Source organism: Morus notabilis, unplaced genomic scaffold, assembly GCF_000414095.1.
Source record: "Morus notabilis unplaced genomic scaffold, ASM41409v2 Scaffold315, whole genome shotgun sequence".
NCBI lineage: Eukaryota > Viridiplantae > Streptophyta > Magnoliopsida > Rosales > Moraceae > Morus > Morus notabilis.
This window is the reverse complement of record NW_010360512.1, coordinates 145,768-162,720: the sequence shown is the minus strand read 5'-3', so window position 1 is coordinate 162,720 and position 16,953 is coordinate 145,768. Positions and strand designations below refer to the sequence as shown.

The following is a 16,953-nucleotide window of genomic DNA, read 5'->3' as shown; positions in this document are numbered from 1 at the left end:
CCAGGTAAGAAATCATCTTAGATATATATATTTTTTTTTAAGGAAAATCATTTTAGATATTGATAACTACTTTTTGCGGGTTCTCTAATATTTCGTGGAACTTATATGTAGTAATTAGGAATACCTACTAGTAATGCACATTTTAGAATATATGAGGATAATACCATCATAATCAAGCAATATACAAGTGCGGTGGAACCTAATGAAAATTCTTACAGTTAAGCCATATTTGCTACTAGAGAATCTGTTTGAACCTCTCGCATAAATCTTCTTTTTATTAATTCATAATGCTACTTATAGGTAAGATATCTCTCGATAGTGCATGTTTCTAAACATCATATTGTATTCAAATTGAATGATAGTCCAATAGTTCGTAACTGTTAAATAATGATAAAATATATGTTTCTGACCTACCAAATATTCTCTTTTCAAAGCTTTAGAAGGGGAAAAAAATGTAGTGTGGATGTGAAAAATACTATGGTAGTACTAGCTGGGAAGCGTACTAAATTTTTGACAATACATTTGTAAAAGAATTCAATTGACTTTTCCATACTTGTGACCGCAAAATAAAGAACTTGCAGTTGTAATATTAGAACGAAAATAGGTTTTGTTGAATATATGGTAGCTATACTTTGTGAATGCAACATAAAAAAAAGTTAAAAAAAAGTTGAATTATAACTCGAGAGTATCAAGGTATTGAGATGCTCTCTATTCGAAACTTTCTAAACTATACTTTGTGAATGCAACAGAAAAAACTTTGAATATGGTTGAATATAATTGTTTGAGTAAAATTCGTCATCATGTTCATGGCGTGAATTTTATATGTATTTTTCCCAATAGTAGAACAACCTCGTACATGTATACTTCGATTTTAGAACCTTTCAGAAGACAAAAAGTTTCTCTCTTCAAAGACTTGTGAGTGTTTACCTTTAATATGATCGCTTTGTTAGACCACCACCAGCCAACAACATACACATTATTATTGGCAAAATTAACAGAAACAAAACGATCACATATAAATTCCAAAAATAATAATAATAATAATTGAACAGAAAATCCTCAAAAGTAGCTGTAGGAAATGACTTTCCCACTAACGAAAAGTGGTAATCTCAGATCATAAAGGAAGCCGTTGATGACAGTTTGGTGCTCCCTTTTTGCAGAATTTTTCTAAAGAGGTAGAGGAAGGCATTGTTCTTATTCTATTTCCTTTCCAGATCAAGTGTATGAAATGGCTTGTCGACGACGATCAGACGAAGATGCTTGGCCTGAATATCTGACAACGTAGATTTGGGTTTTTTCCCCCCTCAGGTTTGTGTTTGTTTTGAAAATTTTTCATCAGGTGTAGGAAGAAAAAAGATAAAAACTGAAGTTATGCAAACAAATCCGAAGAAATCTAAGGCAAACTCTATTTTCTTTATCTTGAAATATTAAAACAGGGTCTTGAGCAAACCAAGAAATTTAAATCTACGTGAATTCAGATCCGCTAATATGGTTGCCAAAGAAATCAATTGGACCAACACAGGAGATCTGTGTAGAAGTGAATTGAACAACGAGAAATGTAGAGAGAGAGAGAGAGAGAGAGAAATTTCAGTGAAAAATGCTAAATCAATTAGGCCCGTTTAGTTCGCTGATGTGAGTTTTTAATTCGAGTTGAGATGTGATTTTATGTGAAAGTTTTTTATTGTAGTTAAAAAGTTAGATGTGACTGTTTCTGATAGTTTTTTACTGTAGTAAAACTCAAATTCTAAATTCGAATCGGTGAAATGAACGGACCTGATCGAGTCACTAGATCATGTATATTTATATGAAAAAAATTACAGCTATACTAACTCAAGACTAACCAAGTGTCGTAACAGAATCTGTTACAAAACTGTTACAAAGCTAACAACTATAACGACTCAAATACAACCAGGACTCTCAATACTTCCCCTCAAACGAAACTGGGATCGAGTGACAGTGAGTTTGTCCCTAAGAAATCTAAACCGAGACTCATACAACAGCTTTGTCAACACATCTGCAACCTGTTTTTCTGTTGGAACATATCTGACATCTATTTCATTAGCTGCAATTCGTTTTCTAATGAAATGGACATCTATCTCAATATGCTTTATCCGAGAATGAAAAACAGGATTAGATGCTAATGATCCTGCACTAATGTTGTCACACCAAAGTACAGCGCACGGAGAATCCATTTGTACATGCAGCTCACAAAGAAGCGTTTGGAGCCAAGAAATCTCTGTAGCAGCCAAAGCTAATGGTCTATATTCTATTTCTGTACTTGACCGAGCCACCGCCTTTTGTTTCTTTGCACGCCAAGCCACAAGATTACCTCCAAAAGAAATTGCATAGCCACTAGTAGACCTTCGATCATCAACACAGCGAGCCCAGTAAGCATCAGAAAAACCCTCCAAACTCAGTCTAGATGCTGGTCTAAACGCAATTCCATAATCCACAGTTCCTTGCAAGTAACGAAGCACTCTCTTGCAAGCCTTCCAATGTTCCACAGTAGGCTTATGTAAAGACTGAGTCAGCTTGTTAATTGCAAAGGAGATATCTGGCCGAGTCATGGTCAGTTATTGCAAAGCTCCAATAGTACTCCTATACAGAGATGGGTGATCAAAATCTTCACCATCAGTAGCGGACAGCTTTTTACTGGACCCCATTGGAGTTGGACAACTCTTGGCATCTTTCATGTTAGTTTTGGTTAACAAATCCAAAACATACTTTGAGTCAAATACAAGCCATTAGAATCTCTATATGCCTCAAGGCCAAGAAAATAGCTCAAGGAACCGAGCATTTTGAGAGCAAAAGCTTTATGCAGATCACTGACCACTTGACATACTTTCTCACTTGAATTACCGGTAACCAAAATATCATCTACATAAACAAGCAAATAAAGCAGAACACCAGCATCCTTTTATAGAACAAATAGCTGTCGGAAGTAGAATTAGTAAAACCCCACCGAACAAGAGCTCTCTTACGCTTTTCAAACCAAGCTCTCGGAGCTTGTTTAAGGCCATAAAGAGCCTTTTGTAACTTGTAGATATAAGTAGGCTTAGTAGAATCAATAAAACCCTCTGGTTGCTTCATGACTACTGTCTCTTTCAAATCACCATTTAAGAATGCATTATTAACATCCACTTGCTGTACATCCCAACCAGAAGAAACTGCCAAAGTAAGAATGACTCTTATAGTGGATGATTTAACCACAGGGCTAAAAGTTTCAAAATAATCAAACCCAGGATTTTGTTGAAACCCCTTGGCAACAAGTCTTGCCTTGTAACGTTGAATCGAACCATCTGGATTCTGTTTTACTCGAAACACCCACATATTATCAACAATATTCATTTCAGGAGAGGGGGAAACAAGTGTCCAAGTTCCATCTTTAATCAAAGCATCATATTCAGAAGTCATCGCAGCTTTCCAATTAGAATCAGCTAAAGGTTCACGAGCAGTATTAGGTTCAGAAATAAGAGAAGTTGACTTACTGACTTGAAGACATTTGGGCTTGAAAGTACCAATTTTAGACCTAGTGACCATCTGATGAGTAGATTGAGGACAAGACCTGTGCAGACCTGGTACAAGTGGAGTTCGATTGAGAGGCGTTGACAGTTCTATAGTCGAAGAAACTGGTTCACGAACAGCAGGAACTAATGTAGCACTAGAATTATCAACATCAGCACTAGAAGTAGCATTAGCATCAGTAGAAGATACAGATTGAGAAGAACTAGAAGTACTATGAACAACACCATCAGAAGCTGGAACTGAAGCAGAGTGCTTACTAGGATTTGCCATAGAGACGGGAAGAGAAAAACTGAGACCTGAAGAATCAGCACCTGAACTAGAACAAGAGCTAGACTGTGATGGAAAACCAGTCACAAATGGAAAACAACTTTCATCAAACACCACATTTTGAGCCACATAAACACAACCAGAAGAGTGTAAACATTTGTAGCCTTTGTGTTTTTCACTATAACCAAAAAAAAAAAACACATAAGGAAGACTTGAAATCCATCTTATGATTATTATATGGTCTAAGGTGAGGATAGCAAGCAACGCCAAAGACCTTAAGAAGAGTAAAATCAGGTTTGCTTATTGAACACAAGCTGAAAAGGACTCTTATTATGCAGTACTGCTGTTGGTAGGCGATTGATCAAGAATACAGCTGTAGAAAAAGCATCCCACCAAAATTTCAAAGGCAAGGCAGCTTGCACAAGCATAGTAAGACCCATTTCTACTATATGACGATGCTTCCTCTCTACTCGACCATTTTGAGGATGAGTATACCAAGTTTCTGTAAAATTAGCTCTAGAGTACGAAACTCTCCTCCCCAATCTGTTGGCAAACACTTTAGCTTCTTATCAAAGAAGCTTTCAACATGTGCTTTGAACAACAGAAAAGCACTCACAGCATCGGATTTAGCATGCAAAGGAAAAATCCAAGTGAAACGTGTGTGATCATCAACAAAACACACATAATATCGAAAACCTTCAGTAGATAATACAGGAGCAGGACCCCACACATCAGCATAAACCATTCTAAAGCACACGAGCATAAAAATTTGAAATAGGAAAAGGCAAACTGTGTGATTTGCCAAGCTGACATGAACTACAAAAGTCAAGTTTATTATTGACAGAAGGTAAATGTAACAATTGAGAAACTTGTCCTAAAACCTTATTACAAGGATGGCTAAGAATCTTATGCCACAGATTTAGGCTATTAGAATCAAAGGCAGATGTAACACCTATATTACAAGTAGGAAATTCTTCAACACTACAACTATATACAGTTTTATTATCAGTAGTGGAAGCAAAACTTTGTCGTTGAGCCGATTATTGAATGCAACTTTAGAGCAATCAGCACCACTCACAGCTCTCTGAATATTGATGCCAGTAAACTGATACAACCCATATTTTAGAGTACCTTTAAGCAGAACCTATCTCGTCCTCCTGTCCTTGATGAGAAGGCAATCAGAGAAAAACTCAGCAATCACATCATTATCATAGGTGAATTTAGAGACACTAATCAAATTCTTAATAATCTCAGGAGGAACGCGAAGAACATTAGTCAAATAAAGAGGATGAGCATTATTATCAAGAACAGCATAGCCAACATGGGATATAGGGAGAGAATTTCCATTTCCAACAGTCAACTTCTCTTTTCCTTTGTAATCTGAACTGAGACTCAGATTAGCAAGATCTGCAGTAACATGAGCAGTAGCTCCACTGTCCACATACCAGGATGGGTCGTTCACAGTACTGGCAGTAACAACAAAAGCTTGAGGAACATAATTATTCTGTGAAGAGGAAGCGGAGTGTTAGGACCTGGAATAGTATGATCAAATCCAGAATAGCAAAGTGGAGCCAGGTGACCAAGTTTGCCACAAATTTGACAAACAGGTCGAAGATTGCCACGGCCACCACTACCGCGACCACCACGGCCACGAGAGTGAGGATTTCCACCACGAGAGAAGCTCTGTGATGATTGACCACCATTAGAGCCTTGAGTTTCAGATTTAAAGCTGTTCTTGTGATTAGTAGCAATATTAGCAGTAGGAGGAGAAAAATCCACAGTCGCAGAAGCCAAAAGAGACTCAAGTCGCATTTCAAAGCTGAGGAAGAAAATGAACTTCAGGAAGAGATACGGGTTCTTGACGAAAAATAATGTTTACCACAACTGGATTGTACTCAAATCTTAATCCACCAAGAAAGGAAAGCACTAGAGATGAGTTGACCGGCAGCGGCAAGATGATTAGCCACACTCCGCATCTTCAGTATGTAGTTATTGATGCTCATCGATCCTTTCTTAAGCGATTGAAGCTGAAATCGAAGTTGAAGAAGACGAGCACGAGAATTTCCAGACAAGATTTGTTGAATCGTCATCTAGATCTGATGCGAACTTGTACATCGGACAACATGTCCAAGCATCGATTCAGAAATTGAAGCCAAAAGCCACGCCATGAGAGCTTGATCAGTTCTCATCCAAGCAACATATTCATTAAGGAAAAATTGTCCAGAACTCGAACCTTCAGAGCTGGAGCTTCCTTCACCAACTTGGAGAGGAACAAATTCTTCAGGACACCGACGTGTTCCTGTGAGAAAGCCTTCAAGATCGCGTACGCGAACCGCAGGCAACACTTGAGATCGCCAAAAGAAAAAGTTGTTCCGATCAAGCTTGAGAACCAAAGGAACAAGCGTTGACGAAAACGGAACAAAAGCAACATGAACAGAAGAAGAAGATCACGATCCATATCCAGATCCATCGGAGATTGGTTGAGCAGAGCACACCATTCACGTTTGTCAAGGAAGCTCTGATACCAAGAAGTGAATTGAACAACAAGAGAAATGTAGAGAGAGAGAAAAATCTAGAGAGAGGAATTTTGGTGAAAAATGCTCAATCAATTAATTGAGTCACTAGATCGTGTATATTTATATGAATAAAATTACAGCTGTACTAACTCAAGACTAACCAAGCGTCGTAACAGAATATGTTACAGAACTGTTACAAAGCTAACAGCTATAACGACTCAAACACAACCAGGACTCTCAACACAGGTGATGCGAAGTCGACGCTCTTCTCCACCCGAGTTATCATTTTCTCAGCCGCAGAAAATGACACTGACCTCACCACCAACGCCTATCCCCTCTGATGGAACCTTTCACTGGAGCTAATTGGGACAAGTTAGAATTGTTTTCATTTCTTCCATTGTATTTTGAGTTAATTCCATGATTCAAATTTTCTTGTTTCAAAATAATGCCTCCAAACAACTTTTTTTTTTTCCAGTTCTTTTCATTTTATTCAATTTTAAATCATAAAATTTAATTTGGGATCAGAGCCAAACCGCGGCGCATGATTTTTCAGAAGAACTGAAACCTCAGACGAGTTTATTCCCGTGCATCATCCTAAAAATTTCCTATGGATTTCACCAATGTAGGAGAGCTAGCTTTCTAGATTTTGCAACTTAACCAAAGAAAATACACAAACTTGGCCATGGAGAAGTGCTAACATTAAGTAGCATTGTCTGAAGAGGGTACTTACGATAAATTTCACTAGTACATCTTGAATTTTTCCTCAATTGTAAATTGAACATCAAACTTTTAATTTTGGCATTGAGAATCCTAAATTTGATAAGCTTTCGGCACATAGTCCAACAACTAAGGGAGGAGAGGAGGGAGGAGATTACGGTGGATTGCTGCATTTGGTTGTGATGTTTGATGAATTGTCTTTATTTGTGAAAGAGTTCTATTCTTACTCAACGGACTCCAGCACACAATGATTATATTGGCTTGAATCATTGGGAAGGCTAAGTAAAGGGCAAATTGCATGATCTTGTTTTACATGCCTATTGTTGGTTGCCCATGTTGTTTTTTTTTTAGCCTTGAGCAATCCTTGCATCTCTGCTATCTTGACGTTAAATGGGACAAGTTATTATATATGGTATGAATCTCTTTATGAATCTGTTAATAATGAAATGGACATAACCTTGAGAGTGGATGTGTTTCCTAGCTTCACTAATGTGTTGAGAAACTCTATGATGAGTGAGAGTGTATGAATAACACCGAGGCAGTAGTGTCTCAATTTTAGGATGAGACAATCACTAAAATTAGTTTTATGGAGAACGTTGTTTATAAATGCATATGTGTAAGGTCAGTGGGAGCAGTTGCATGTTTCTATTTTTCATGTCGGTGACAACTTGCTCGCACCTAATGATTATGACCTGCTAGTTAAGACGAATAGCATGTCACCTAGTCACTTTGGTAGGAGAATCTTGAGAAAGCATCTTATGTTCTAAGCATGTAGATTCTCCGTGACAATGATAAGTGCATTTTCTAATCGTCTTAGAGAACCTATATTGTTCTTGTTTTGAACAGGTTCAATATGCATTCTTGTTCTCCTAGTAAGCATTGTTTGTTAAAGTGATAAACTCTCAAAGGTGTAGTGTCCTTATGGTGAAGTAAGAGAGATCAGATGAAATTGTGCCTTATGCTTACTTGTTTAGCAGCCTGATGTATGCTCAAGTACGCACACGTCTTATTATTGTGTTTGTTGTTGACGTGCATATTTGGTACTTGAGTGATTGTTGTTATTATTATTGAATCAAATGGGAATGAAGTACCAGATAGTTGTGTATCGGCAAACCAACACTTTTGTTGTAGTTGGATCTCGTGATGTCGATTAATTAGGTTGCTTAAATGATAAAATAAGGAGCTACTTTGTTGAAAAGTGTCAAATAGACACTCGTAGCGTCCTTTACTGTGATGTGGAGTATGTTGCGTATCGTGAGACTATTTGTGTGATGTAATTGTGGAACATTGTTTCAGCATTAGGAGTAGTTCACTCCATTTCTGGACTGGCTAAAACTATGTTGCGAAAGTTCCATAATAGTATATTTCTCTTATAACACCAGGAGCATTGTCTGCTCAAACATAATAATGGTGTGTTCTATTTTTGTAAAAAGAAATTGTAAAAGACCTCATTGTTACTGGAAACACTCTTATAAACAACATGTTGACAGTTTCATTAAAGGCTTACCTATTAGGTATTTTAAGAGCACGCATCCCACTCGGGACTGTAAGGAGTCTATAGTTGTATTGAGTTAGTAGGAGTTTACTGCCATTTGTGTGTGACATGTTGTTATTAATCAGGATTGCTTATGCCTCAAATAATACACGCATATTCATGGATATGTCACTTTATGTGTGATGTTGTGTTGACACACTTTTTAGTTGGCAAAGTGACGAGTTAAAAAGAGACATCTGGTTGTTAGTCTCCATCATTGTTTTTGATCTATATATTAAAGTTGTCGTCATGCTTTGATGAATCTCCAACGCCTGATTATGTATAATGATTGTATCCTGTGAATACGTTATTATGCATGATTGTTTTGGGCTTGTGTTTATTATGTGAGATTCTTAGTTGATGCTTATGCTGTGATGAGTGAATATTTGTTGTATGATTATGTTGTCCAAGTGGGAGACTGTTGGAATATTTTTATGTCGACTTCCATAATCATAATAATTCATTCTGTAATTAATTAAAGCATCTTATGGACAACTATGTTAATGTGAATTAACACATGCATGTATGTTAAACATCAGTTCATAATGGGATTGACACTTGTTTTATTAACTCGCTTGGGGCATTTGAACTCTCTCCATCTCATAATATTTGGTCAGCCCATTGGACCAAATTTCCTCTCTGAATAAATAGTGGTTAAAAGCCCTTAGGCCTATTTGGTTTATATAGGCACCACCCCTTCTTTAGAGAAGGGGGGCTTGAGCTTGTGGAGTATTTTTGGGGTGTATGGCCGAACAGGGAGAGATAGGGAAGAGCTCAGTGGCTCTTCTTGCCATTCTTCTTCCTTTTGCAGGTTCTCCATGGATTCCGGCCGGCCATCGACGTTTTCCGGTGACCATGAACAACGTGCTTCCGTTGCCCACCAGAATATGAGGTATGCCTAAATCCCAAATAAGACTTTTGGGGCATTTTCGGATTTTAGGCCAGATTAGTTATGATGATCTTGTTTAGATAATTTTAAATCTATAAGAGAAAACATACCAAATGGAAACAAACGAAGATCAATCGAGTACTTATAGAGGCTATTGATCTGATGAGCTCCAACTGCCAATCCCACAATTCGGAGGGAGAACGAGAGAACAGTGAGAGAGGGGAGACTGCGAAGATGAGAGCACAAACCGCAAACAACAAGTTTTTTTGGGAATGAGATTATTTTCATTCAGCAGGGGTAATGGAGTAATATTAAAAGTTTCATTAATATGCCACAAGGGATTCCCGCACAATCTACAATCAGAAGTAGCCTTTGGGCTGCTTCTGATTTAGCCTTAAATTCTTCAAAAATTGTACAAGAATCATTTCTTTGGATTTTTACCAAACACACATGACAGTTGTGGATGGCTAAATAAGTGATTTTGAGCTCCTAGAATCAATACCAAACTAAGCCAATGAATGATCCACTAGAGAAAACAGTTAACCCTACAAAACCATAATGTAGTCATAATTCTGCCCGAATCAGGACACATAAGCCCTATGAACTACAACTGTCGTCACATAAGACCAGCCACCATAAGAATCTCATTGCCACAGTGATAGAACCCTTGAAGTACTTCAACTATCAATGTTCCATGGGGTTATTGCACTTTCAACCCCAAATTTTATTTTTTTAGTAATTTATACCTTAAACTATCTTAATTTGACACTTATTTTTGACAATTTAAACCTTGAACTCTCGCAATTTGACACTTTCAATCTTAATTTTTATTTTTGGGTTATTTTTTAGAAATGGTTTATTGTTTTCAACTTATGTTAGGGATCGACACCAAAAAGATCACTATTTGAAGAGCTTGAAGACAAAAAGACTTAGAGCTCGGAAAAGTGGCTATGCCCACTCCTTTCAGACTTTTCTCTTTCTATCTAATGCTTTAGGACTGACACGTTTATATTAAACATTAGTTTAACGATTATTAGGAAAATATTACGAAACTATAATATAAGAACATAAATCTTAAACCAATAAAAGTTATTGAAATTTAAAAGAAAAAAGGCCTGAAAAGAAGAAAAACGAAATATAAAAGAAAAACCAAAAATGAGTAGTCTTCCCTTCTCGACAATAGACCCAGCCTCCACCATCTCCATCAAAATGACGATGACTGACCCATGCGAACTAGACTCCCTCTCCGACTACGATGTACCCAACCCTCTTATGCCAAGCCCCTACCGGCACATCTCATCTGCCCCATGCTCCAAGCCCATGAGGTCCAAAAACTTACAGTTAATACAAATTGTCATGGGTTACTCTGATATTATAAAAATGTTAACCAATCAGGATCAATTCCAATGAGCCTTTCAAGCTAGTACTTTTTATAATCTGACTCTATAGCGCTGATGACCTTGCCAGCATGTTGAGGATGAACATAACCTTGCTCGCATGCTGAGGAGAGATATGGCTTTGCTAGCATGTAAGGAAAGACATGACCTTACTCAGCATTTTAAGGATGGACATGACTTAAAAACTCTGTTTAAATGAGACCAGGTGCTATGGTATTTTTGTAAATAGCCTTTGATAAACCAACAAATCAAAATCTTGACAACTGCTTAACAGTATTTCTGACCTTTGGAAAAAAAAAATGGAAAAAAAATCATAGACTAGAAAACTATGCAGGACTAAGGTTCAGAGAAGCTTTGCTGGGCACGGAGTATGCACTCAAATACAACGCTCGACACTGCTGAGACTCCCATGTGATAAGGGATTCCTCTTGCAAACGCCAAGCAGCAAGTAGACCAATTAATTACACCATCCCTCTATTATCAAAATTCATATCAACTCTGGCAAAAATCCATGAAAACCAACGTCCCTACAGTAAAAAAAAAAAAAAAAAACCTATTAAAAGCAGCAGCTTGAAATCAAATATCAAGTGTACTGCCTATCTTCTATCTTCTTCATCATTGACTGACACCTGCATCTTCAGCGTGGATCGGATCTGATTTTGCTTCCGCTGCTTGAAAAGGAGTATTTGACTTCTCGATAAGAAACTCGAGTTTCTGCACACGAAGATGAGAAACACGATTAAAAGCAGGATTAAAACCAAGCAACTTAAAGCATAAAATTTAAGTAAAATTACAGAGGCAGCCAATGAACATACAAATCAACAATGAAAGAGCAAAACAAACAAAGCACAATACCTTTACAGATTTATTTACTTCTTCAAGTTTATGAATGAGTAAATCTCCAGGAACTATGCCTCTGCGGTCCATTGGAGAGTAGCGTGGTGAAGCTGTCATCTGTGCAGAATCATCAAAATTATGGTTAACCAAGGTAAAACCACCCATCAACATAAGGGAACTGGAAAAGTACAAGAGTTAAATCACAAATTTGATGAAAAAATTAAAAACATTGGAATATAATTTGGTCTCTTCCATAGAAGAAATGATGAAGGTAGATCCCAAGTGAACAAGCAATTAGAAAAACGTTATTCTGCAATCAGAATCATTGGAAAACCACTATAAGTATTAGTAACTCACGTCTTGCAGAGAGAATCAGCTACTCAGAAAACTCAGATGAAAAAGCAAAACTTGGGACATTGGCTTCTAATACGGTTATGGAACTTCTAGATGGCTTCTTTTATCCATCATAAAATATCAGTGCAATGCCAAGTAGAATCCTATTTTTATAGTTGTTTCTCAGAAACTAAAGCAGAGAACAATAAGAAAATTCAAAAGTTAGTGTGTGACTCAAAAGATAATTTAACAGTCAGCAAAGCGGTTAATGTCCCAGGGCGCATAGATTAACTAGAGCGAAGGCCTCTAACAAACACGCCAAGTACTTTAAGGGCAGGCCAACAGATCCTTATACCTTTTTTTCCCAAGTCAAAACCCATCCTCATTAACCGATACATTACCTAATCCCCACATTGATGTTTGGCAAGCGTTTGTATATTAGGGAATACGGAGAGAGTCAGAGACCTGCGGTTATGCAATTACCTTCACGCTTTTGACTGGTGATCTCAAAATAGCTGGTCCCTCGGTCAATGATCCCACACGAACACCAGTTTCCCCTTCAGCGGCTAGAGCAGTAGGCCTCCAACTTTTACCAACATCAAGCATAATCTTCGAAGCTTCTGTTATGATGACCTATGGTCATGAAACAACCGATTTGAGAATGCAATGTCAGCATGTCTCTTTCAGAGTGTAAAGCAATACAATTTCACTCTATGAACTCCATCTAGAATCTAACAGTTCAGTGGACAGAGATATATAATAGAAAAGATAACAATCTTTGATTCACCTTCCTCAGAATACTAGGATCAGAAACGCCTTGAATCTGTAGTTCATCTATAGGCGCGGCTTTTCCATGCGCTATACTTTCAACTCTAAAGGTGTGTATTCCATAAATTGACTGCAAGCATCCTACAGAAGACACATAAGAAAATTAAGTCTTCTAAGGTGTGCCTCTTGCCGGAATAAATAAATAAATAAAAGTCTTCTACCATGTGAGCGTTACTCCACAAAATAACTGTAGCACGGGCAAAAGAATCACATTTGATGCTTAGGACAGCAAATGATGTGAAGATAGATTCATCACAAAGCAACTCAAAATAGTTCCCAGTTTTTATCAACGTTACCACCAAGTTAACTCATTGCAAAGAGAATGAGAGAACATGCAAAAACTTTTGAACCTGACAATATGATTGTTTACGTCCCTCAACTATAAGAAAAGAAATTAAAATTGTTACTTATGTTTCAAAGCATAGTTTTTAGACAAGAAAATATTACTCGGACCCATAATCAATGTTCATATGTTGCACATTTATCATGCAAACATACTTCCAAACTCAGGTGATAATAGAGTTGGAAAAACACATATGATGCAATTTTTTTTTTTTTTTGATAAGTAAGAACATATGATGCAATTCAAACATAAGAAATAAGAAATGAAGGAAAAAGTTAAATTCATTAAGTTTTACTTCAAGGAATAAGGTTGAGTGAAACATACTGGATCAGTACCTTGTTCAATGATGATATCAATCACCAGAGAAAGGGGTATGTGCTTCTCAATTGTTGTGATGCCCAAAAAGGGTATGAATGATGGCCTCGAAACCTTCATGGAGATGAAACAAATATGTTATTGCGTTCTGTATTTTAAGTCTCACAAATAACAAGAGAGTATAAAACTATAATTTTACCTTGTAAACTATCTCGCTAGGTGTAACATATAATTTGCGCGAGGAAATATCCTTCCGAAGAATGTATCTCCGGATGGGAAGATAAAGTAGCATGATGATCCCTACACCCCACGCTAAAACCAGCAACAGCGATATAGAGAGCCATATAACAGTTTCATACTGAATAATGTTTTCTCCAAGCTCATCAAAGGAAGCCGAGTATAGAATCGGCTCGGAACTGTCTGCAGTGTCATCATCGGATTCCGGATCAGCAAGTAGCTGATTCTGTGATGATAACCTAAGCTCTGATAGACCGTCCGTATGGCCCAACAACATTTCTTCGAGCTAACAACTAGTAAATAAGAAACATAAACCCTCAGCACTCAATCCGACATTTCTTCAAGCTAAAAACTAGAAAAATAAAAAACAAAAAGCCACACTACTAAAATCCAAGCTCAGAACATCCATTTTTCTTTTCTTCCTTTATGTATGAAATATGGATGGCTCCATATTCCTTTGGTATTATGAGACCGATATAATATTTGAGGGCTTTAAAGACAACATTAAACTCAACTTCTGGGCATTTACTGATTAAAAATTGTTTGTTAAGCAAAGTTTGAACCATGCTAATTTTCTCCAACTTAAGATACATAGTTCTTGAAGAACTCCAGAAAACACAACTAATTTGTCATTCTTTTGCTTAAAACAGATAATCTAGTTGACGAATGAAGCAATTTAAATATAATTTCTAATGAATGAAGGAATTTAAATGGGATAATTGCACTTCAAAAGGTGCCAATTCCATTTTCTTTTTTCCTTTTTTTCTGTTTGAAAAAAAAAAAAAAAACACACACACACTCTTTTAATGTTTCGCAAATAATAAATAAATCGTTCATAAGCAACCCCAGCAACATCTTATAAACACGAGAATTGGATTACTAGATCACATAGGCGTTGTAGAAAAAGAAAAAGAAAGAAAAAAAAAAGATGCTTCTTTTGGTTGCAAATAAAGAAAAAAAAAATTACTTTACAGCAAATAAAGAAAAATAAAATTACTTTACAGCAAAAACCAAAAAAAACAAAAAAAATTCAATCTTCCATAAACCTGGCTTAAGCAGATTATCACATTTTCTTTAAAAATAAAAAAAATAATAAATCGAAAAACGATTTTCTTTTTCTTTCTTTTTTTCCTCAACCTAACCAGAATTCAACACATAGAAACGAAAACAAAACTTTACACAAAAACAGGAAAAGAAGAAGAAGAAGAAGAAGTTGTCACCTGGGTAAGTTTCGATTAGGAAAGAGATGGGTCCAAAATCGGGGGATTGCAGTGAGAAGTTTTGGCTATTTGATGATTTTGGAAGAAAGTTAGGGTGGTCATGAAAATTGGAGAAAGCGCACTTGTAACTACCAGTCGTTTTTTTTTTTCTCCCCTTAGTTTTTCTGCTACCTAAGCCTAGTTTGTTTTATTATTTATTTTTTATTATTTTTTATTTAGGCGGTAATTAGCGTTACAGTTTAACTTGAAAACCAGACATGGTAATACTCGAAGACCGCCAGTGCAAGCCAATCATAAGTTGCCACAAAGACTTTTTTTTTTTGGGGGATTTAAGGGCATAATAATGGATGGGTTCGGAATTAATTTTTGTTTATTTTTAAAAATGTTCACATTTTTTGAAGCACAAAAATAAAAACGATTTTTAAACTGTATTTATTTAGTAAATATTTAGACCTCATTTGTTTCGCTGATTTGAGTTTAGAATTCGAGTTTTGCTACAGTAAAAGCTCTCACAAATAGTCACATCTAACTTTTTTACTACAGTAAAAAGCTCTCATATAAAATTACATCTCAACTCAAATTCTAAACTCGAATCAGCGAAACAAACGATAATTAGCGTTTCAATTTAACTTGAAAACCAGACATGATGGATACTCAAAGACCGCCAGTGCAAGCCAATCATAAGTTGCCACAAAGACTTTTTTTTTTTTTAATTTAAGGGCATAATAATGGGTGGGTTCAGAATTAATTTTTGTTTATTTTTAAAAATATTTTTACACATTTTTTTAGGTATGAAAATAAAAACGGTTTTCAAACTGTTTTTGTTTAGTAAATATTTTAAAAACAAAAATAAAAAATAATGAGAATAATTTTTGTAAAAGAATTAGAAAAAGTTAAAAGTTATTTTTCTTTTCTGTTTTCATTTCCTAGTACTTATCAATAATGTTATAATATATTAATTAATAATTATAACGAAACACGATTTTATTTTTTTATTATATTCAAAACAATCTCTTAAAAAACTAACCAAATGCAATTTTAAAATCGGTATCAAAATAATTTTCAAAACAATCTCATTTTTACTGTTGTATTAAAACACAATCATTTTGAAAACGTTACCAAACGTGCCCAATTATTCTCTCCTTCTCCTCTCGTGTTAATGGAAATTCGAATATAAGAGAAGTGAGACTAATTGGGGAAATTTTTCAGTTAGCTATCCTATTTTATTTTATATTTTTGATAATTTCATACGGGTATCTTAATATTTTAAAATATATTTTATTTAGTACTTAAAGGGCCTTTAAATGTGAAATATCATTTTACTCATTTACTTAATTTGTCCAAAAGTTTTTTTTACAATATTTAAAATTTTTTAAAAGTAAATTCATATATCATTTAAAATGGTTTAAATATATTAAAAACTAAAAAGTCTAAAAAACTATTTGGGTGTTTGTTTCGTTGGTTTAGGCCTGTTCGGCTCAATCCAAGCGGATTCACAGTTCAAGTGTGTGTTTGGTTGGGCATTTAATTCAAATTAAATGGGCAGCTCATCTTGAACAGAACAGTCCAAGTAAAAAATAAGGGTTCTAGAACCGGAACCGTAATTCTGGTTCAAACATTTGTTTGTTTGCAAAATGTAAAAAAAAAAAAGTTCTTGAAAATCAGTGTTTAGTTTGGATGGTTCTGGTTTAATGTTTGAATCCTGATGTGATGTTTTAAACCAGAATCATTTCAAAAAATAAAACCACCTTCCCCCTTCATTTTGGATGGTTCAAACATTTGATTCTAATTCCAGAACTATGGTTTAGACCCCAAGTTCAAATCATAAATCATTCTAGTTCTAAAACTAAAGCTACCCTGATTTGAATCCTCATACCAAACGCAACCTAAGATTGTATTTGGTATGAGTGTTCTAGAATCAGAATCGTAATTCTGGTATAAGAGTTTTGCCTCGTTCATTTCAACGTTTCGAATTTAGACTTCAAATTTTGTTAC

At 35.8% G+C, this 16,953-nt stretch overlaps 1 protein-coding gene across 1 annotated transcript; it reads right to left on the bottom strand.

Annotated features, from left to right (window-relative positions):
- Positions 1-11,043: 11,043 nt before the first annotated feature.
- Positions 11,044-15,100, bottom strand: LOC21399474. Its single transcript, XM_024164606.1, has 7 exons — positions 14,959-15,100; positions 13,701-14,031; positions 13,522-13,615; positions 12,803-12,924; positions 12,499-12,648; positions 11,701-11,799; positions 11,044-11,559 (listed from the first exon to the last, which is right to left on the bottom strand). The coding sequence occupies exons 2-7, from the start codon at positions 14,013-14,015 to the stop codon at positions 11,461-11,463; spliced, it is 879 nt and encodes a 292-aa protein (XP_024020374.1). The 5' UTR covers positions 14,016-14,031; positions 14,959-15,100; the 3' UTR covers positions 11,044-11,460.
- Between the last annotated feature and the right edge of the window lie 1,853 nt (positions 15,101-16,953).